The 24,037-nt window shown below is 39.0% G+C and overlaps 1 protein-coding gene across 2 annotated transcripts in view; it reads left to right on the top strand.

Annotated features, from left to right (window-relative positions):
- Positions 1–24,037, top strand: part of NUBPL (nucleotide binding protein like) — a 457,415-nt gene that overhangs the window by 39,488 nt on the left and 393,890 nt on the right. For both annotated transcript variants that reach the window (XM_045163735.1, XM_025271622.3), the window contains exon 4: positions 7,401–7,491. In XM_045163735.1, the coding sequence (XP_045019670.1) occupies positions 7,401–7,491 (91 nt within the window). The remainder of the gene's footprint in view (positions 1–7,400; positions 7,492–24,037) is intronic.

Genomic DNA, 24,037 nt, shown 5'->3' with positions numbered 1-24,037 from the left:
TCTGCTTCATTGACTATGCTAAAGCTTTTGACTGTGTGGATCACAACAAACTGTGGAATTTTCTTCAAGTGCAGGAATACCAGACCACCTTACCTGTCTCCTGAGAAACCTGTATGCAGGACAAGGAGCAACAGTTAGAATTGGACATGGACCAATTGACTGGTTCCAGATTGGGAAAGGAGTACGTCAAAGCTGTATATTGTCACTGTATATTATTTAACTTCTATGCAGAATACTTCATATGAAGTGCTGGGCTGGATGAATCACAGGCTGGAATCAAGATTGCTGGAGAAATGTCAGCAACCTCAGGTATGCAGATATGATACCACTCTAATGGCAGAAAGTAAAGAGGAACTAAAGAGCCTTTTGATGAGGGTGAAAGAGAAGAGTGAAAAAGCTTTTGAAACTCAAAAATGAAAAATCCTAAGATCATGGCATCCATCGCTTCATGGCTTATAGATGGGAAAAAGTAGAAGCAGTGACAGATTTTGTTTTCTTCGGCTCCAACATCCCTGCAGTTGGTGACTGCAGCCATGAAATTAAAAAACACTTGCTCCTTGGAAGGAACGCTATGACAAACCTAGACAGCATATTAAAAAGCAGAGACATCACTTTGCCAGCAAAGGTCCGTTTAGTCAAATCTGTGGTTTTTCCAGTAGTCATATATGGATGTGAGAGTTGAACCATAAAGAAGGCTGAGTGCCGAAGAATTGAAACTTTCGAATTGTGCTGGAGAAGACTCTTGAGAATCCCTTGGACTGCAAGGAGATCACACCAGTCAATCCTAATGGAAAACAACTCTGAATATTCATTTGAAGGACTGCTGCTGAAGCTGAAGCTCCAGTATGTTGGCTACCTAATGTGAAGAGCCAACTCATTAGAAGAGGCCCTGATGCTGGGAAGGATTGAAGGCAGAAAGAGAAGAGGGCGGCAGAGGATGAGATGACTAGATAGCATCACTGACTCAATGGACATGAATTTGAGCAGACTGTAGGAAATGGTAGAGGTCAGAGGAGCCTGGCATGCTGAAGTCTGTGCGGTCACAAAGAGTTGGACATGACAGTGACTGAACAACAACAAGAACAAGATAAGAAGCATTTTTCTCTACTAAGAGATTTACATTCTTTGAATGACAGCTTGACTTAAAGCTTAACAGAGAGAGGAAAAAGAGGCTTGACTAAGCTTCAAATTGAATAAATCCCCAATTCCAGTCCAAGGTTAAATGTAATATAATGTGTAGATAATCATGGGATTCTTAACTGGATATCTCTGTGGAAAGGACACTTTTGAGTAGGTCTTAATCTTAAATGACTGTTTACTTACAAATAATCGAGTAGACCACTCTAAGATGTTGTTTTGATGGGTTCTATTAGCAGATGTCATGGATAAAAAGATCATCATGAAGCTTTGCAATCTTCTTTAGTAATAATTCTGTTGGAAGAACAAAGCACTATCAAATTTATTGCTGGAGGCTTTGAAATCCAACACACACAAAAAACAGGACTTGTAGGCGCTCAAATTGCAGCTTTCACGCAACGGTAATGAAACAGTATAATCACTCTGAATAATTCTGCCGCCTTGTCTAGCTCTCACAGGGTATTGTGAATTATAAAGAAACAAATCCAAAAATCTAAGCAGTATCTTGGGGTTTGATGTGTTATGTTTTTGTTGTCTGCTAGAGTTTGAGTACTGCAGGAGAGTCACAGAAGGGGTATAATATTAGGTACCAACATATTAGGTTAAGTTTACGATGGCAGTTCTACTTTACAATAGTTGTTGTTTAGCCACTAAGTCGTGTTCAGTTCTTTTGTGACCCCATGGACTGTAGTCCATCAGGCTCCTCTGTCCATTAGATTTCCCAGGCAAGATTGCTGGAGTGAGTTGCCATTTCCTTCTCCAGGGGATCTTCCTGAACTAGGGAGCGAGCTCACGTCTCCTGCTTGGCAAGGCAGGTTCTTTACCGCTGAACCACCTGGAAAGCCCACCTTACAACAATGCATTTACAGGTGTTTTTTTTTTTTTTTTTTTTTTGCTAATAATCATTTTCTTTGTTGTGTATTTGATGAGGCTTTTGTAGTGATTATTCTTTTGGGCCTGGCTGTAATGAAAGAAATCTTAATTGGACCTTTCTTGACTAAATATAATTATTTTAGAAGGAGTGATGTGGAAAGGCATTGTAAAACTTAGTTGAACAATCAGTTGCATATATTTATTTGTAACCTTTACCTTGCTCATTTATTTTCCTACAGTGTGAAACTGTTGAAAGTTTAAATTGAAACTGTTTGTACACTTAAAATAGGAGCCTATTGAAAAATAATGGTGTAAATTTTGAAAAACAAAGTTTATTTTGCATCTTTTGAACATTATTGAATTCTAGACTTGAAGATATGTTTCAGCTGATTTTTGTAGCTATGGTAATTTTATCAGGTTGGTAGCTGTGCCGCAATCAAAGTACAATATAATTAATAACAGGCTTTGGAGTTTCTATTTAATGGACACTAATTTATTTGCATTTTATAAAATCAAAACAAGACATACTAAGTTCCAATGAAACAGCCTAATAAATGTGCTCCTTATTATTTTTAAAAACTAGCCAATTAAAGATGAGGAAGTAAATCTTTACTGAGGTAGCTCCTCTGACACCATAAGAGATGACTGTGTCCTGCGTGCTCTTGCCTTCACCAAAATTAGGTTGTTGGGCAGCTGAATAACTCTGTCATGAAAAAGTTTATTTTTAAATTCACTGTTGGCAAACTATGACCTGTGGACTAAATCCTGTCTGTTTTTGTAAATGAAGTTTTATAGGACACAGCCATGCCCATCTGTGTTCACATGTTGTCCATAATTGCTTTGGCGCTACAGTGGCACTGTTCAGTACTGTCAGATCAAAGGATCCACAAGGCTTAAAATATTTTCTATTATTTGGCCCTGTCGGGAGAATCGTGCTGACTGCTGTTTTTTAATCTAAGTCTTCTGTAGATAGGTCGTGTTCAAGTTATGGTGGAGTTTTATGTGGTTGGTATTTTTGTGTTTAATTTTCCATTCTGCTTCATTCTAAGGAAGAGTAGTTAAAAAAAAAAAATCATTTGGAGTGTTAGTTTCTAGCTTCCTCATCAAAAGTAGGTATAATACCACTTCACACGGTTGCTATGAGTCAATGAGAACTGTAAATAAAATCCTTAAGGTGCCTGGCACCCAGCAGGAATTTAGGTGGTAGGGAGATATAATCAGGGAAAGTCTAGGTGTTTCTTTGGGTGATTTAGGATGGCATGTTTTTAGAGATTCTGATTTGTCCACAGAGCTGGCTGTGGAAGCCTAGTTTATACAGGTTCTTAATACAACATTGTTGATTAACTTTCCTCCATCCTTTCCTTCCTGCTTCCCTGTGCCCCTCTTTCTCTTTCCTCTCCTTCTACTGACCATTGTATATTGCAGGAAAAATGGGGTATGAGAGGATGGTCATGTCCCAGGTCTTGACTGAGTACCTGGGATGGGCTGCCAAGTGAGGGTCCTTGTGCAGGAACGAGTTCAAGAGATAGCCATAGTAAAATGAAAGCAGGTTTATTTAGAGAGACACACTCTTTTGAGGGGCTTCTCTGGTGGCTCAGATGGCAAAGAATCTGCCTGCAATGCAGGAGATCCAGGTTTGATCCCTGGGTTGGGAAGATCCCCTGGAGAAGGGAATGGCTACCTACTCCCCTGGAGAATCCCATGGACAGAGGAGCCTGGTGGGCTACTGTCCATGGGATCTCAAAGAGTCTGACATGACTGTTCTACTAATACACACATATACACACACTCACACTCCTTTTAGAAGGTAAGAGGTGACCCCAGGGCATGGAGTCTTTTTGAAAAGTGAGAGCAGAGCTTGGCTGTGGCAGGTGGTTAGTGGTCTGCATAATTTAGTGTTTATGGGCTTCTGTGGTGGCTCAGAGGTAGAGAATCCGCCTGCCAATGCAGGAGACAGGGGTTTGATCCCTGGCTCAGGAGGGTCCCCTGGAGAAGGAAATGGCAACCCACTCCAGTATTCTTGCATGGAAAATCCCACTGACAGAGGAGCCTCACGGGCTGTAGTCCCTGTGGTTGCAAAGAGTTGGAGAGAATTTAGCAACTAAACAACAAAGAAGGAGTAGCAGGAAAAGTCTAACCATCTTAGGGAAGGAGTGGGGATTTTCAGGAGATGGGGCACCACCCTCTTTGGGGCCTTTTATAATTGGCTTCCAAACTGTCATGGCACCTGTGGGTGTATATTTAGCATATGCAAATGTATTACAGCGAGCATATAGTGTGGCTGAAGGTCTACTGGAAGCCGAATCGTCCTCCATCTTGAGCCTAGTAGGTTCTAACCCGTCTTGGTCTTGTCCTCTTGTTTTTCACGGTTGTGTCATTCTTTTAATGGTTATGTCCTGTCCTCTTCCTTCCTGTCTCAATACCTTGGCTTCTCTGTTTCCTTTTTGATACATGTAAGCATTAGTACTAAATTTAGTACTAAATTTAAATTAGTACTAAATTTAGTCAGTCAGTAGAGACTTGTAGAGGATTTTCTATTATTCTTCTTAGTTCCATCGTCTTGGAAGCTGAGGAAATTAACTTCTTGTGATCTCCCTCCCTACCCTCTTTATTCTTATGTGATAATGTGTACCAGCAGCTATCTAGGTATATATATATATATATGCAAAATCCATTCCTACCACAGCAAATTTTAGAGCAGGTTTTCAGTTTTGTTTTAACCCATGATGCCAAGGGCTCACTTGTGGACAAGCATAGTTTTCTTCTAGAAGACAGGACAGATAGATGATAAATAGATTCTACCTAACATTTTGAAGGAAACTTAACGATCTAGTGATGATAAAATTGAGCTTGCAATCTTCCTATTGCAAGCACCCACTTCATTGTTTTCTTGTTTCTTGAAAACATAAACTTAGAAAACTAAGTTATTTTACTTGACAGTAATTTTTAGAAGATTAATTTGAAACCTGGGACCTAACCCTTTCAAGTTACTTTAAAACCAATCTTAATATAAATGAGAGCAAGGACAAAGAATCTTAGAATGTTTTTTGCTTTAATTGCCATTATTATTATTTTATGGTAGCATTTAGTTTTGTAGGTGTCACGGAAAAGATATGGAAAAGAGGTGATAGTTATAATATTAGCAGACCCATAGATAATAGTTAACAGTTATCCAGATTTGTTAGGTTTGAAAATCTTTTTATCCATAGTGAATTTACTCCTATTTTCAATTTAACTGGATTCTTTTGTTTGTGGTTTAAAAAGGAGTTAAATTGGGTCAGAATTTCTTGTTGAATGTTCTACCTTTTTGAAGCTACTGACTGACCTGAATTTAGTACCAGTGCTTCAGTTCAGTTCAGTCGCTCAGTCGTGTTCAACTCTTTGCAACCCCATGAATCGCAGCGTGCCAGGCCTCCCTGTCCATCACCAACCCCTGGAGTTCACTCAGACTCATGTCCATCGAGTCGGTGATGCCATCCAGCCAGTGCTTACATACATCAAAAAGGAAACAGAGGAGAGAAAGGTATGAAGACCAGTAGGAAGAGAGGAAAGTGAGAGAGGGACAGAGGGAAGGAGGGAGGAGAGGGAAAGACGGAAGAAGGTTAATCAGAAATGTTACATTAAGAACCTGGATAAACTAGGCTTCCACAGCCAGCTCTGTGGAGAAATCAGAATCTCTAAACACATGCCATCCTAAATCACCCAAAGAAACATCTAGAGTTTTCCTGATTATATCTCCGTACCACTTGAATTCCTTCTGGGTCCTGGCACTCTGCTAAGGATTTTATTTACAGTTTTCATTGACTCCTCATAGTAACCGTGTAAGGTGGTCTTCGGAGAAGGCAATGGCATCCCGCTCCAGTACTCTTGCCTGGAAAATCCCATGGATGGAGGAGCCTGGTAGGCTGCAGCCCATGGGGTCACTAAGAGTCGGACACGACTGAGTGACTTCACTTTCACTTTTCACTTGCACGCATTGGAGAAGGAAATGGCAACCCACTCCAGTGTTCTTGCCTGGAGAATCCCAGGGACAGGGGAGCCTGGTGGGCTGCCGTCTATGGAGTCACACAGAGTCGGACACGCCTGAAGTGACTTAGCAGCAGCAGCAGCAAGGTGGTCTTATACCTACTTTTGATGAGAAAGCTAGAAACTAACATTCAAAATGATTTTTTTAAGTATTAAACCCAGTTTTTATATATCACCATTCTATTAAAGGTAATGTATTCTTCCTCCTTTTTCATTTATTTTATAGCACACTGAGAGATAGATAGCAATCTCGAGTCCCTTAGCTTCTGTGAGTCACAGAGGGATATTAAATAATTTTCTTACAACTGCCATTTGAGTCAAAGTTAGGGGCATACATTTGAGTGTACCTTATTTTGTCAATTTATGGGAACCAGACAGGTTTAAAAAGTAATTTTGTGTCTGGAAATAGGTAGATAACAGAAAATGAGAGATTGTTTAGTGTTAAAAAGTTTTGAGAGTTTAAAGAATTTTATCTTGCCAGCATACAGGGAGAGAACTGAGTGAGTTGTATGTCCTGGGGAAACAGAACTCAAAAGCACGTGTTAGTATTAGCATTCTGTTTGCTTGTATATGAGAAAAACCAGTAACAAATTGATTTAATCTGTGAAAGGAGAAAGAGCAGGGAGGTGGTAGGAGGAGAAGAAAAAAAGACCTATTTAGAGATAGTGAATTTTGTTTGTCTTTGTTAATCTGCTGATTAACTGTCAGCTACTGAAGAGACCAATCAGATATTCTGCTCTTGGGCAGCTGCATAAATCATCAAAGAAAACGGTTTTGGTTGTTTATGAATTCTCTGGAAGACTTTGGGTGTTCTACCATGACTTGCACATAAGAGGTTGCCTCTATATTATGTCTGCCACTATCCTCATTAGCATTTCCATGCCAGATTTGCATCAGAATTCCTCACTTGCTTTAATTATGGTCTTGTTTCCATGATTTTCTCCCCTCATTTTGTATTCTTTGGTGTGTTAGATAGTCTTTCCAAAAGTTAATGCTCCATCTTCCTGGGGTTATGTTTGCTGTTGTAAACCATTATTTTAACATTGTGTGCATGTAATTTGTTAGTTCTCAGATCAAAAAAATCTTAGTCTGTTTGTGACTGTATGGGAGATCTGAACCACAATGTTTAAAGTATGTGCAGTGGATTTCTTTGGTCAGTTATCTGAAAGAGTTTAGTAAACCAACAAAAAATATTTATACTGAGAAGTTTATGTTCTTTTACCTTACTGTTGCTTTAAAAGTTTAGGTTATGATTTTGAAATATTTTGCAAATTAGCTTCTCTGTAGTTAGACTTACTGTTGCTGTGCACTTTATCTTTGATGAAGAGTGGGGGAATCTTATGGTAAATTCTGTTTTCTTACAGTCAAAGGCTGTTGGTCTGTTAGATGTGGATGTGTATGGCCCTTCAATTCCAAAGATGATGAATCTGAAAGGCAATCCAGAATTATCACAGAGTAAGTAAAGAAGAGATAAAGAGTATGACAATATAGTTACACTTTTATTTAGTACCTGCAGGGTGTCAGGCATTGTGCCATATACTGTGTATACCTTATGCGCACTGCAATATAAGGTATGGAGTCAGACTGTCTGGGTTTGAAATCTGGCTCTGTCACCGATTAACAGTGTAGCTTTGAATGACTTGTTCAACCTCTTTGTGCCTCAATGCCCCCATGTCTAAAATAGGGTTAAACAATTGTACTTACCAGATAGAATTGCTATATTTAATTGCTTAACTACAAAATTGCTGTAAGTGTAGTGCATATGAAACACAGTGCTTGGCACACTGTACATGGTCAAATTTAGCTCATCATAGTCTTTGTATATAAAATGTGTGGATGTATGGGGGTATTTGAATAGAAAGTATCTAATATATTTGTTAGAAGAGCTGAAAATTATTTTCTCTAATCAGATTTTTGTTATATTTATTTTAAATTGTTTTTGAAAAAATTAATTTCTCTCCCCAGCCTTCACTGCCATCAATAATAGGACAGAGTAATTTTTTGAATAAATCTTTAATATTTATAGCTGTTATTATATTTTCTTACAAAACTATTAAATATAAAGCTTTAAGAACAAGGAAATTCTATGCTCAAAAAAAGAAAAATTGAAACAACTGGTAACTTTCCTTGAAAAATAGTTTTGAGTGAAGACACTTTATTAAAATGTATTTGTAACTATAGTAAGCATATGAGATTGAATAATTTCTTTTATTTCTTATTGGACCTTTTATTTTCCATGAATCTAGGACAAAATGTATTTAATGAAGGGTTTTTATTGAATTTTCTGTGTACATAACAGAAGGTGTTATTTTTGTCATTGTGATTAAATGTTAGATAGTAAGACATTATCTGCTATTTAAGGTACCTTTGTTTGTGCTGAGATGGGCTTCCCTCATACCTCAGTCTTTAGAGAATCTGCCTGCAATGCTGGAGACCCAGGTTTGATTCCTGGGTCAGAAAGGTCCCCTAGAGAAGGAAATGGCAACCCACTCCAATATTCTTGCCTGGAGAATCCCATGGACAGAGGAGCCTGGTGGGCTGCAGTCCCTGGGGATCAAGAGTTGGACACAATTTAGCGACTAAACCACCACCAAGGTGGTTTTATTCGTGCTGTAGTTGTTGAAATCAGTTACAGAGTTAAGTTCTGAATAACCGCGTATCAGATAATAAGGATTCTTCCTATTACTTGAAGGAATTTAAGGCTCTAGTGATGATAAAAGGGACCCTAGCTGTCCTACATTTCAAGCACCCACTTAAGCTGTTTTCTTGTTTTGTGAAAATATAAACTTAAAAGAAAGCTAATTTATTCTAGTTTCTTTGTTCTTTGCCCTTTTAGTGGAATGCGTACTTAGTTTACAAATATGTGCCGTGAGCCAAAATGTCAAACTTACACAAAGAAGTAATGCATGTGTATACTTTAACTGATAGACTCTTACGTCTGTCTCTTGATTAAAGGAGCATGACAGCTAGTGCGTGTAGCGCATGAGTGATGGCGAAATGGAGCCCTCGGTGTCAGTTTTTTCTTAAGTAGTCTGTTCACTCTATGCCAGTATAAATACTTGAAGTGAACTTTAATTTCTTTCTTCTTGTTTTCCTGAAGCTGTACTCTTAAATTTGATGTTTGCAAATTGGCTGCCATTAAATAGACTTTCTGGCAAAAATGAGCTACTGGCAATCTTGGAAAGCCTGAAAAGACTGTGTGTCGACAAGCAGATCTCAAGTCCCATAAGAGATAAACCGAAAGATTAAGGCATTCACTTAGAAGAGTGGGGATTCTTGAAAGCCCATCTTATAAATTGGTTTTTGAATCTTAGATAAACCTGCTACCATTGTATTTTAATTGGCATCATTTTGACTTTTCTATGTTTTTGTCATTTTAATTTATCCTGTATTACTGTTTATTAAAGAAAGCACAGTGCAGCATGAAATTATCTTATTAACAGTAAGAAAAAAGATTTGTTTTCAGTGGTTCAGATTTTGGGGAGATAGAACTGTGAGCAGAATCTTAGCTTTATAAATGTTTCCCCTGTTCTTGGACTTAGCTACACAACCATAGAGGGAATGGGACTTCAGGACTGTATTTTTCTGTTCATTATTTAAGCAGACATATGGTAATGTAGTTTTGATCAATTTGTTAATTTTAAAACTCCATGTTAAAGTTGGCAGATTCATTCTCTTATATTTTTTCTTTTTGAGGAGATTATAGAAAAACCATACTTCTTATACTTATGATATTTTAGTCTTGATCACCAAGGGAAATTTTACATTTGTTTCTAGAGAAGTGAATTCAGTAATTGAGGAAAAATTTGTTTATAATAGTTTTGGATTTCTTAGGTCGAAAATGTTTCTATCAGCTTAAAATGGCAATAGTGATTTTCTATGTTGGTATGCAGTATGCAAAATTATGGTAATGGAAAGTCTAGCTGGTTTGTAGAGAGAGTACTGTACAAAAAACCTCACCAGGTTGACATTATAATGGCTGCAAATGACCAGTTGCTTTGGGAACCTAATGGAGTTTAGAATAAAATCCATGTGTAGTTTGAGAAATTCTCATCTTACTATGAGTTAAGCTTTTTTTGGTCTAAAGAACAAATATCAGTCATTTTTCTCTTTTTTAAGTTTGTAAATAACATAATATGCAGATTTCATATTATACTATAGCCAAACTATACCCCTAGAAATTATTGACTAGGAAGGTTTTCACTTGAAATTGTAAGAAAATATTACATGGTAGTTGCACACAGAAATGTGTTGTTAATTCACTAATGTAATACTCTTTTTTGTTGAGGATTTTCACTAAGCTTTCTCAACTAACTTTTATTGGTAGACATCTGCTTTCTTTCACAGTTTTATGATGATGAATTCACTCTTTATCACAGTTGTGAATTTATCACTACTTAGTTTTACTAAAGAATGTCTTATAGTATATTTAGCTAATAAAGTAGGAAAAATTTTAAGGCCTGTGGAAAGAGGTTACTAAAATTGAAATGTCAAGTAATTTTATTGAGGATGACACAGTTCTTATTAATAATGATTAACTATGAGACTTTTTTTTAAGTAGGATTCACTTTTTTTTGTTGGGGGATAGATTTTCCACTCATGTCACAATATTCTGCTCTCTCTGTCTTAATAAGCATTTTCCAAGTTTATGAAATGAATGTGTGTACAGAAGAGACAGAGAAAATGTGGAAAATCAGCTTGGCAAATGACTTTTTATAATAGCAGTCATCTCCAGTAAGAGCTATCAAGAAGTGACTAAATTTTCTTAAGGTAATTTAAGTGTATAAAGAATGAGAGTGAATTCTACTTATTTCTGAAATTACCTTTTTTTCTTCCAAGGCAGAGAGTTAGGGGTGTTACTGAAGTTACTGACTTGAATAATTAAATTCGGATGCAGTAGTTACAGTGAAAGTTTCTCATTTATAATTTACTTCTTCTGGTCATTATCTTGTGGACTCTTGGGTTTAATCTGATGCTAGAGTTCCTCTGATTATCTTTGGAAAGGGTTCTGGGATGTATTGCATAATCAAGGTGTTATAGAAATGACTTTTTTCTTGCTGACTTCCTGGATTTTGTTTACAATCTGTTTTATACCTACAATATTAAATTGTTGCTGTTGTTTACTCACTGAATTGTGTCCAACTCTTTTGCAACCCCATGGGCTGTGTAGCCTACTAGGCTCCTCTGTCCATGGGATTTCCCAGGCAAGAATACTGAAGTAAATTGCCATTTCCTTCTCCAAGGGATCTTCCCTACCCCGGGATGGACCCACGTCTCCTGCATTAGCAGATGAATTCTTTACCACTGAGCTACCAGGGAAGCCCAGAATATTAAGCAAAGTGTAAATCAGGAGTTGAAGGAATCTTGAAATCTTATTAATTTAATCATGTTAATCTGTAAATCTTGTTTTGGTTTACTCTGGCTTTCAGTTCAGTTCAGTTCAGTCGCTCAGTCCTGTCCGACTCTTTGCGACCCACGAATCGCAGCACGCCCAGCCTCCCTGTCCATCACCAACTCCCTGAGTTCACTCAGACTCACGTCCATCGAGTCAGTGATGCCATCCAGCCATCTCATCCTCTGTCGTCCCCTTCTCCTCCTGCCCCCAATCCCTCCCAGCATCAGAGTCTTTTCCAATGAGTCAACTCTTCGCATGAGGTGGCCAAAGTACGGGAGTTTCAGCTTTAGCATCATTCCTTCCAAAGAAATCCCAGGGCTGATCTTCAGAATGGACTGGTTGGATCTTCTTGCAGTCCAGGGAACTCTCAAGAGTCTTCTCCAACACCACAGTTCAAAAGCATCCATTCTTTGGCGCTCAGCTTTCTTCACAGTCCAACTCTCACATCCATACATGACCACTGGGAAAACCATAGCCTGGACTAGATGGACCTTTGTTGGCAAAGCAATGTCTCTGCTTTTCAATATGCTATCTAGGTTGGTCATAACTTTCCTTCCAAGGAGTAAGTGTCTTTTAATATCATGGCTGCAATCACCATCTGCAGTGAGTTTGGAGCCCCCCCCAAAAAAGTCTGACATTGTTTCCACTGTTTCCCCATCTATTTCCCATGAAGTGATGGGACCAGATGCCATGATCTTCGTTTTCTGAATGTTGAGCTTTAAGCCAAATTTTTCACTCTCCTCTTTCACTTTCGTCAAGAGGCTTTTTAGTTCCTCTTCACTTTCTGCCATCAGGGTGGTGTCATCTGCATATCTGAGGTTATTGATATTTCTCCCAGCAATCTTGATTCCAGCTTGTGCTTCTTCCAGTCCAGCGTTTCTCATGATGTACTCTGCATATAAGTTAAATAAGCAGGGTGACAATATACAGCCTTGACGGACTCCTTTTCCTGTTTGGAACCAGTCTGTTGTTCCATGTCCAGTTCTAACTGTTGCTTCCTGACCTGCATACAGATTTCTCAAGAGGCAGGTCAGGTGGTCTGGTATTCCCATCTCTTGAAGAATTTTCCACAGTTTATTGTGATCCACACAGTCAAAGGCTTTGACATAGTCAATAAAACAGACATGAATGTTTTTCTGGAACTCTCTTGCTTTTTCCATGATCCAGCGGATGTTGGCAATTTGATCTCTGGTTCCTCTGCCTTTTCTAAAATCAGCTTGAACGTCTGGAAGTTCACGGTTCATGTATTGCTGAAGCCTGGCTTGGAGAATTTTCAGCATTACTTTACTAGCGTGTGAGATGAGTGCAGTTGTGCGGTAGTTTGAGCATTCTTTGGCATTGCCTTTCTTTGGGATTGGAATGAAAACTGACCTTTTCCAGTCCTGTGGCCACTGCTGAGTTTTCCAAATTTGCTGGCATATTGAGTGCAGCACTTTCACAGCATCATCTTTCAGGATTTGGAATAGCTCAACTGGAATTCTGTCACCTCCTCTAGCTTTGTTCATAGTGATGCTTTCTAAGGCCCACTTGACTTCACATTCCAGGATGTCTGGCTCTAGGTCAGTGATCACATCATCGTGATTATCTTGGTCATGAAGATCTTCTTTGTACAGTTCTTCTCTGTATTCTTGCCACCTCTTCTTAATATCTTCTGCTTCTGTTAGGTCCATACCATTTCTGTCCTTTATCAAGCCCATCTTTGCATGAAATGTTCCCTTGGTATCTCTAATGTTCTTGAAGAGCTCTCTAGTCTTTCCCATTCTATTGTTTACCTCTATTTCTTTGCATTGATCGCTGAGGAAGGCTTTCTTATTTCTTCTTGCTATTCTTTGGAACTCTGCATTCAGATGCTTATATCTTTCCTTTTCTCCTTTGCTTTTTGCTTCTCTTCTTTTCATAGCTATTTGTAAGGCCTCCCCAGACAGCCGTTTTGCTTTTTTGCATTTCTTTTCCATGGGGATGGTCTTGATCCCTGTCTCCTGTACAATGTCAGGAACCTCAGATAAAGATATTTATCTTTAAAATATCTCAGAGATAAGATTTGTGTTCTTTAAAGAATCCTGTCACCCTACTTTATCAAGACAAAAGTCCACCCTTCACTTGACTTATTGTTTCTTACACAGGTCATTGAATAGTCTGAACTAAATACTTTTTTTAGTATGGTAAAACCCTTTTCCTTTTTTCTTTGCCAGTTCTGAGCTGGAGAATAGGCAGCCTCTTTTTTGGAGTTCTACTTGTTCTGCTGCAAACCATCTTAGCCAAAGGCTGTAGCACATAAAGTCCATGAAGAATGCTTTATTTATCTACAGAACAAACAAGTGTATTTTAGTAGCTGTGTGTACACAGTCAGGCACTTGTTCATATCTGACTTCTGTGATACCGTGGACTGTAGCCCTCCAGGTTCCTCTCTCCATGGATTTCTCCAGGCAAGAATACTGGTGTTGGTTTAGTAGCTAAGTTGTATCTGACTCTTGGGACCCCATGGACTGTAGCGCTCCAGGCTCCTCTGTCCATGGGATTCTCCAGGCAAGAATACTGGAGTGTGTTGCAATTTCCCTTCTCTAGGGTATCTTCCTGATCCAGAATCGATGCTGAGGCCACAGGCAGTTAAGGCAACTGGGAAGCCCCCATTGAGGCATGTGCACTCCTAAATAATATGATTCTTAGACTTCCCCAGTGGCTTAGATGGTAAAGCGTCTGCCTACAACGTGGGAGAACTGGGTTTGATCCCTGGGTTGGGAAGATCTCCTGGAGAAGGAAATGGCAACCCACTCCAGTATTCTTGCCTGGAAAATCCCACGGACGGAGGAACCTGGTGGGCTAAAATCCATGGGGTCGCAAAGATCGACACGACTGAGCGACATTTACTTTACTTTACTTACTCATATCTATTTCACTGTGGAGAAGAGTGGTGCTCAGAAAGAATTAGGGCTGAAGTCAGGGGACTTGAAGGTATGGTTTTTCCAGTGGTCACGTATGGATGTGAGAGTTGGACTATAAAGAAAACTGAGTGCTGAAGAATTGATGCTTTTGAACTGTGGTGTTGGAGAAGACTCTTGAGAGTCCCTTGGGCTGCAAGGAGATCTAACCAGTCCATCCTAAATTAAATCAGTCCTGAATATTCATTGGAAGGACTGATGTTGAAGCTGAAACTCCAATACTTTGTCCACCTGATACGAAGAACTGAGTCATTTGAAAAGACCCTGATGCTGGGAAAGATTGAAGGCCGGAGGAGAAGGGGATGACAGAGGATGAGATGGTTGGATGGCATCACCAACTCAATGGACATGAATTTGAGTAAACTCCAGGAGTTGGTGATGGACAGGGAGGCCTGGCATGCTGCAGTCCATGGGGTCCCAAAGAGTCAGACAGGACTGAGCGACTGAACTGAACTCAATATGAAAGAAAAGTTAATTACTACCCTTCCCTGGATCTGATTGCTGATAATTTATCAGACTAAAGACACATTCTATGAATTCAGGACAATGGAGTGGGATGTTTACTGAAAACAGGACTGAGGTCTCAGAGTTCTGCACTGGCTCCCTGGTAATTTCTACCTCAGTTCATATTCTCTTTTCTAGTCTAACCCCAGATAGACTAGATGTTTTGTTTTTTGTTTTTCCCCTTATTTCCTAATCTTTGATCATTTTTAGTATTTCTCAACATTATCAGGACATTTTCAGTATCTTCTCTGAAGTGAGAAAAATTAAAAGAAACTTACTATTATTAGGTATTGTGGAGGGATAGCTTGCAATTTTGTTTGTAATACTCTAGTTTTTATGTATGTATTCTCTGAATTTTTGCTTTTTAGAACAGAACACATTATTGCTGATTCATAGTTACTTTAATAATTCAGTGAGTACTTTAGAAACCTTTGAGGAATATTTTAACAAAACATATGCTCCCCCCTCCTCCTTTTTTTTTCTTTTTGAGCTAACATAAAGTAAAGCATTTAAGACAGAAAAAGAGTTTGGTGAAAGCAGAATGTAAAATGAGTTTTGAAGTGGAAGATAAGGGAAATAATTCATCCATGAATTGGGGATTCCAGGGCAAAAGGCAAGAGGCCATTAATAATGAAATTATACTAAGAGGCATGAAAAGTTTTGATGATCTGGATTTGGAGGCTAGCAAGAGAGAAGAGAAATTAGACGTGCTATCCCTGGTGGCTCAGCTGGTTAAGAATCCGTCTGCAATGTGGGAGACCTGGGTTTGATCCTTGGGTTAGGAAGATCCCTTGGAGAAGGAACTCACTTTAGTATTCTGGCCTGGAGAATTCCATGCACTGTCTAATTCATAGGGTTGCAAAAGCATCGGACACAACAGACCGACTTTCACACACACACAAAAATAATGAAATGAGGCATCTTTTTCATTTTCTTTCTGCACTTCCACCCAAGATTTTGTCTATGTGGCATACATCTGTTAGGTAGGTAGAATAGGGAAAAGGAGTCCAAAATGGCGGTGGCTAAAAGACAAGGAAGGTCCGAGGACCAGAGTGAAGACTTCAGGCAGAACAAACAGCACTCCTGGCTAAGCCCAATTTGCATAGGGCAGGCCCAGGTGGAAGAAAAAACATATAAAAGGAGGAGCCAAAGCGCTTTCTCTCCGACTCTCTCGCCTGCATGCGCGCGCTCTCTCTCTCTCTTTCTCTCTCTCTCTTTCTCCCTCCCCGCACTCCTCCACTCCCTTCTCTTGGAGTCTTGGATTCTCCTGCTATCTTCTAAATAAAATGGAGCTGTAACACTGATTTGCCTAAGAGCTGTAACACGGTTTGTCCAAGACCCGAGAGCTGTGATGCACCGAGGGCTTTAATGTCCATTGCTCCAAATCTTTGTTGTGATGAGACAAAGAACCGAGGAACATACACTCGCGTGACACATCTATATAGGGTAATGCATGGAAATGCCATCTTGTTCTTTAAGATTGGATAGATTTTGTATACCCATGTTCATAGCGTTATCCACAGTAGATAAAATGCAGAAGCTACCCACATGTCCATGAGTGAATGAATTTAAATGTGATATATACATACAATGTAGTATTAGTCAGCCTTAAAGAGATAATTCTGTCATAACCTGAAACATGGATGAATCATGAGGATGTTATGCTAAATGAAGTAAAACCAGTCATAAAAAGAGAAATAGTGTATGATTCCCCTTACATAACGTACTTAGAGTAGTCAATTTTATAAGGACAGAAAGTAGAATGGTAGTTGCCAGGAGCTGGGGGGAAAGGGAAATGGGGAAATATTGTTCGGTAGGTATAGTGTTTCAGTTTTTTAAGATGAAAAGAATTATGGAGAGGGATGGTAGTGATGGTTGGACAACATTATATTTAATATCACTCTTTTGTATACTTCATGATGGTAAATTTTATGTTATGAATGTTTTACCACCATTACAAAAGGGAAAAAACTGGGTATATTTTTTGACAGTATTAACTGTACTAGGCTTAACAGTATAGGGTTTCTTCAGTATGTCTATGGTCTCAACCCAGTGAATCAACTTGCTCTGTAAAAGAGCAATCATTACAGAACTGGGAGAAAATAGAATAGTGAGGTTTATTTGGGAGACTTCGTAAGCTTAGCTGTAAACTTTCTCTGTTGTTCAGTTTGGAAACTTCACTAGTATACAAGTTGTTATGAATTATAGCCCCAAATTACATTTTTCTGTCACAAAAAGTGACAGAGCTTATATTTTAAATTCTTATTGTTATTGCTACCTGTATTACCATTTGTAACATTATCAATGTTATAAACACCTCTATGATTTGGTCCCCGCCTTCTATTTACTTCTACTGCCTCAGTTCCAATAACCTTGTTCTGTTACTCAGCAAATACCAGTCTCAGTGGCCTCTGTTTCTCAAAAATGCCAGCACAGAAGTGCTGAGGACCCTCACATAGTATATTCTCTCTCCCTGAGACACCTTACATTTCTAGTGTCTTCCACCCCGCCTCCACAACTAATTTCTACTATCAAGTCTCAATTTTAATGATTCTTCTTCTATGACTCCTTCTCTCACTCCTTACTCTCCTTACTGCAATTGCAAGGGTAAGTTATCTGCTTAATTTTTTCAGTCTCCTCTACCGGACAGTAGAATATCCACAAAGCTGAGGTGTTCTGGCTCAGTTTCACTTACACTTGGTTATATAGTAGATGCTCAGTCAATCTTAGTTGAATAAAAGAAGTTTTCTGTTAAATTTCTTGTACATTAGATGCATACTTTATTTTCTACTTTGGGTATGTGAGTAACTTAATTTGCAATCATAATATATATATATATATATATATATATATAATTTTTTTAATGAATAATGTAGACTGTTTTAAGGTATTTTCTTAGCCATTAGTCTTTGTGGTAGATGTATGATTCTTACACCACTTTTTTCCATTTTTCAGAAAAGAGAAAGAACCTATATGGTTAGTAATTTGACATTTGAGAATTATGTTACATGGAGTGAAATGGTTGTTCACATTGTTTCAGTGTGTAGGACAGTGCCACTCTTGCCTCATATTTTAACTTAAATGTTGAGTATAGCTCTGGTTAGCTATAAGAGGTAGAGGATTGTGGGGCCTGAATTTGGGCCATGATGAAAAGGACAGAGTTCACAGTCCCTGCTCTGAGACAGAACAGCCTGGGAAAAGAAGAGGAACTGGAACCTCAGCATGCATCATCCTGCTTTTCCTCAGACTGTCTTCATTGCCAGGCTAAAATAGCGCATGGACAACGATTATTCTGTGAATGTATTAGTGTAAAGATGTTATTCGAGACTGTTTATTCTGGAACTTGTTATTTGTAATAGGTTTGGAGACATGGTGAGTGAGGAATCAGTGACAGTAAGTTTTGATTTTATTCTGCTGTCACTGAGGTATTTCAGTTAAGGAAAGGAAAGCAGAAATAGCAGCTTGCAGTTTGATGGGCTTTGGGATCTCCCTTGCAATATACAAACCACAGACTCTTCTTGGAAAAACTGGGTTCCCCAGAAAGCGGAGCCCTGCACACTAATAATTTATTAGAGAGTAAAACTGGACTGAGGAAGGAGAAAAGGAGGGAGAGCCAATATGAAAATGTGCTGTCAAAAATGACTAGAGATGTTTTTGATTGTCGTAACTGGGGGGAATGTAGTGGGTAGACACCAGAGATGCTGCTAGATATCCTGCAATGCACATATCCTGTAATGCACAAAGCACAATAATAATAAATTATTGGTGGTGGTTTAGCCGCTAAGTGTGTCTGACTCTTGTGACCCCATGGGCCATAGCCCACCAGGCTCTTCTGTCCGTGGAATTCTCCAGGCAAGAATTACCGGAGTGGGTTGCCATTTCCTTCTCCAGGGGATGGGATTGAATCTGGGTCTCCTGCATTGCAGGCAAATTCTTTATCAACTGAGCCACTAGGGAAGTCAATAAATTATTATCTGGTCTGAAATATCACTTCTGCTGGAGTTGAGAATTCCTGATTTAGATAATGTAACCCAAAAGAATTTCAGAGAGATTGCAGTACTGTATAGGGCTGAGAATAGAATTTTGGGGAAATAACCTAAGGTGATCAGAGAAAGACTGACAAGGAGTGACCAGAGAACTAAGAATAAGGCAGGAAGAAATGGCATCCTGGAAGCCAAGGGGGAGCTTTAGGATGAAGTGGTCAACATTTTTTGGCTTCCCTGGTGGCTCAGAAGGTAAAGCATCTGCCTGCAATGTGGGAGATCTAGTTTCAATCCCTGGGTCAGGAAGATCCCCCGGAGAAGGAAATGGCAACCCACTCCAGTACTTTTGCCTTGACAATCCCATGGACGGAGGAGCCTGGTAGGCTCAGTCCATGGGTTGCAAGTCCATGGGGTTGCATGGGGTCAGCATTTTTAGAGAGGCTAATTTAGATAAGTATTAAAAATTATGTATTTTAAATTTGATAATATTTCTGTTTTCAGTTTATGAAACTACTGTTTTGTAAATGTGCACAACTTGTGTTGTGCTTCTTGAAGAAATGTATTTTATAAAATATTTACATTTGGCCTCTGGGAAATCAATCATTTGGAAACTGAGCATGACTATAATGGTACTATGCTGTGCTCCAGGGGAAAAAGATGAGTAAGATGTAAACTCTATTCTTGAGGTGCTTACAGTGGGAGAGACGGGAAATGTCAGCACGCAATGTAACATATGAAGAGGTATGATCAGAGAACCATGGAGAGGGCCTTCTAATCTTTCTGTGATATAGTACATACAGCCAGCCCTGGATCCTGAGAAGGCTTGAAAGAGCAAAAGACTTGGGCATATTGAAAACAAATAATGGAAAGATTATGTTTATTTTTTAATTTCAGTGTTAAAAATGGCCATTGGGACTATGGGTGATATGTTCTGCCATGAGTAATATGTATGGGATGTTTCACTTATAAATCACAATGTAAACTACCACCTTCTGTCTCCATCCCAACACAGCCCTTTGTTTAGAATGTGCCTGAGGCTTGTCTCATTTCTGTGACGTTTCTCTTTCCTCTCTACCCACTTCTGTTTCTTTGTAATTCCAAGCAGAGATAGGAAATGGTAGTTATAACTGAGGGCTGTGGGGAGTTGGGAATTTTTCTGGAGAATCTATAAGTTTATCCTAGAGTTGGCTTTTCCTCTTATCTATCCGTTTCCTCCAAAATAAATGATAGTCGTCTCCTTACATCCTAACCCTGGGTGTGACCAGAAGTGAAGTGAGATTTTTTTCCTCACAAATTTGTGTTTTTTAATTTTTAATATTTAGATTATAAACTGTTTACTTATCTTCATATTCTTCTGAGTGTTGGTCACAAAGAGTGGGACATGACTGAGCGACTGAGCACAATGCACAGCACACACTATAGTAGTTCTCAAACCTTCTGGTCTGTGGGGCCTTTTATGCTCTTAAACATGATCGAGGATCCCACACAGCTTTTGCTAATGTGTGTGCTGTGCTTAGTTGCTCAGTCATGTCCGATTCTTTGCAACCCCATGGCCTGTAGCCTGCCATGCTCTTCTGTCCATGGGGATTCTCCAGGCAAAAACACTGGAGTGGGTTGCCATGCCCTCCTCCAGGGGAATCTTCCCAACCCCCAGGGTTCGAATCCAGGTCCCCTGCATTGCAGGCAGATTCTTTACCATCTGAGCCACCAGGGAAGCCCAAGAATACTGGAGTGGGTAGCCTATCCCTTCTCCAGGGGATCTTCCTGACCCAGCAATTAAACTGGGGTTTCCTGCATTGCAGGTGGATTCTTTACCAGCTGAGCTACACAGGAGGTTATATTTACTGATATTTATCAAGTTAGAGTTAAGACTGAGAAATTAAAAAAAAACTTTGTTAATTCATTAAAAATAACATCAAGCTCATACTTATTAACATAAATAACATTTTAATAAAAAGTATTTTCTGAAGTAAAACATCAGTGAGAAAAGTGGCATTGTTTTATACCTTTGTAAATCATTTATATGTCTGACCTGATAGAAAACTGCTTGACTTTCATAACTCATTTTTCGTTCTGTTTGTTGCAATATTTTGGCTGAAATATATGAGGAAATTCCAGTCTCACACAGACATGTAGTTAGAAAAAGAGAATGATATTTTAGTAGTTATTTCAAATAAGTGTCAGTTTTCTTTGATGCTACACCGAAATTTGACAAGTAATAGTTTCATTTTAAAGTTTATGTTATTGAAGTATAGTTGATTTATAATGTTGTGTTTCTACTGTACATCAAAGTGATTCAGATATATTTGTGTGTGTGTGTTGTGTGTATACATATACACTTTCCATTATGGCTTCTCACAGGATATTGAATATAGTCCCTTGTGCTCGACATTGGGACCTTGCTGTTTATCAGTTCTATATATGATAGTTTGTTAATCCCAAATTTCCATTCCTTCCCTCCCTACCCTTCTCCCCCTTGGCAACCACAGGTTTGTCATCTATGTGGTCTTTAAATTTGTCTTTCAGGTAAAAATGGTGGTCCATGAAAAATACAGCCAGTTAGCTTACAGCTCAAACAATTATACAAGTGCTTTCCCTTGGCAATTGTAATTGTGTGCTGCAGAGATGCTTTATATGTATTTTCTGTGTTGTCACACAGAATTTTAAAAAGATGTGTACTCAAGGGTCAAGATTTAATAAGTAAATTTCACTGCTTCATCCAGGGCTGGCCTTTATTTTTACTGCAGTTCATGGTGGGGGAGAGTCTGATGACTGCTAGTACATTTGGTGCAATTGCCTTGATTTGTGCTAAGGCATCATTAGTTTCTAGTACCCATCATGGCTTTTGGACCATCAGTGCAAAAGTTGACTGAGTGGAAGGCCAAATGATATCTTAGTACTTTTATGAAAATAGTCTTCCCCTCTTGGATCATCTGAAAGGTTTTCTGGGATCTCTAGAGGACCAGAGAGTGTGCTTGGAGACCTACTTGTTTAGTAGGACATTCTTCAACCTGACGTCAGAATTCTTGGTTTCTGGTTTAGTAATGCTTGTTATGGATTTCAGGAAATTATTGACCTCATTTTTTTCTTCCTTTTTTAAAGTAATGTGGAAATGAGTGCTTTGCAACTGAATTAGTTTGTGTCGGAAGTCTGGAAATATTATTTAAATGTGGCTTTTTATAAAGAAGTCCTGTAGATTTGCACTGGGACTTTTCTCTCCATTTATTTTGTTTATACCTGGACTTGATAACCTATTTTTTAAAAATTTCTAATTAATTTTTCAAAAGTATAATACTTGAATATGATCTTTATCAACGCAGACACTGCAGTCATGTTAGAATATAGGCTATAAGATACAAAAGATGTCCTCAAAGCTGCTTATAATCTGATTAATATACACTCAGAAATAGCAATATAATATATTTTATGCTATTACATGATTGCTTTGGAGAATATAGGAGACTAGAGAGGGCAAGGAGAAGTAGAAAATGTCTTTGTGAATTTGATAGAATTAAACTGGACCTTAATGGAAACGGAAATGATAATGAGCCAAGAAGCCCAGAGAATACATCATACTTCACAGTGAAGCTTTTCCCCTCCCAAATAGCCATTCAGTTTCCCGTTGCATTCCTTCTTCCCTTTCTGTGGTTTAGGACACAGTTTTTCTTACACTTCTCAATTTTGGACCACTCTGAGGCCTGTGATTTGTGCTGCTGTTAAGACAGTGTGCTGTGGTAGAAAGATATTAGGCTTTGGGATCTCACTAATCCAACCCCCATTTCTGATGTCACCATTTACTGCCCATGGGCAAGGTCTACAACTTTAAAGGCTGTATAAAAAATAAGTAAAAAAATAAATTTAAAGGTTCCTAGTAAGTGAAAGGCTCACTGCCTTTCACTGTTATTACAAGTAGTTGATAGTGACAGAGGATGCATCAATTAAGATGATAGCATCATTTGCAAAGAATCTGCCTGCAATGCGGAAGATCCTGGTTCGATTCCTGGGTCAGGAAGACTTGCTGGAAAAGGGATAGGCTACTCACTGCAGTATTCTTGGGCTTCCCTGGTGGCTCAGCTGGTAAAGAATCTACCTGCAATGCGGGAGACTTGGGCTTGATCCCTGGGTTGGGAAGATCTCCTGGAGAAGGGAATGGCTACCCACTCCAGCATTCTGGCCAGGAGAATTCCATGCACTATATAGTCCATGGGATTGCAAAGAGCTGGACACAACTGAGCAACTTTCATGCTGTGATGAAATTTATCTGTTAGACTGGGATAGCAAAAGGCTTATTACAAGGGAGGTAGTAATACAGAATTGTTACCATGGATTTCACAGTCTGAGAGACTTGGAGTCAGATCTTGACTGCAGGCTATGTTATTACCTTCATTTACTTTGAGCAAGTTGACTTATATTCTCCAAGCCTTAGTTTATTTATACAATAAATGGGAATGGTTTTAGGAAAATAGTCAGCTTCAATTGTCATGGATATCTTGACATACATTGCCCAGTTCATGAGGTCCAACCATGTAAAAGAGACTAAAATATTTACTGTCTGGTTCTTTACAAAAAAAGTTTGCCAGTTCCTGTTATATATAATTAAGTTATTTGGAATCAGTTTGATTCTTTGAGGATAACTTTTAAACTTAGAGTGGGTCCAGAACAGACTTCAGTCCAGGGCTAATTTACCCCAATACTACTGTGATTACTTCCAGAGGACTCTACCATGTATTGGTAAATCTTTCCTCTCTGGCTGGTGGGAACATAGCAAATGTTCCCAGCCATATGTGATCTTGGGAAATTGTACAGTTTGCAGCTTCCTGCTGATTCTTTCCTTGGTCCCGGGGAATTTCCTCTTACTCATGTGCAGATGAATACTCAACAGCGACTCCTCAGGTCCCCTGTGCAGTTCTCTGCAGTTTTCTGTGTTGCTTCCTCCTCTCTGATATTCTGCCCCATAAATACTTGCTGCCTTTGCTTCACTTAACTCTTGATTATTTTTTTCTCAATTCACCATGTTACTGGGCTTTGTTTGAATTCCCTCTTCCTGTGCCACAGTCTGGAAAGTCCTTCAAGGGCACTAAACTGGGGCAGTCGTAGGGCTCATCTTCTGCTTTCCCTTCTTTCAAGGATTGTGGGCTTCCTTCCTGTTGTCCTGTGTCTGAAAATGTGTAGTTTTTCCA

This window comes from Bubalus bubalis, chromosome 20 (genome assembly GCF_019923935.1).
Source record: "Bubalus bubalis isolate 160015118507 breed Murrah chromosome 20, NDDB_SH_1, whole genome shotgun sequence".
Classification (NCBI taxonomy): Eukaryota; Metazoa; Chordata; class Mammalia; order Artiodactyla; family Bovidae; genus Bubalus; species Bubalus bubalis.
Note: the sequence above shows the minus strand (reverse complement) of the source record. Positions and strands in the feature narration are given on the sequence as shown.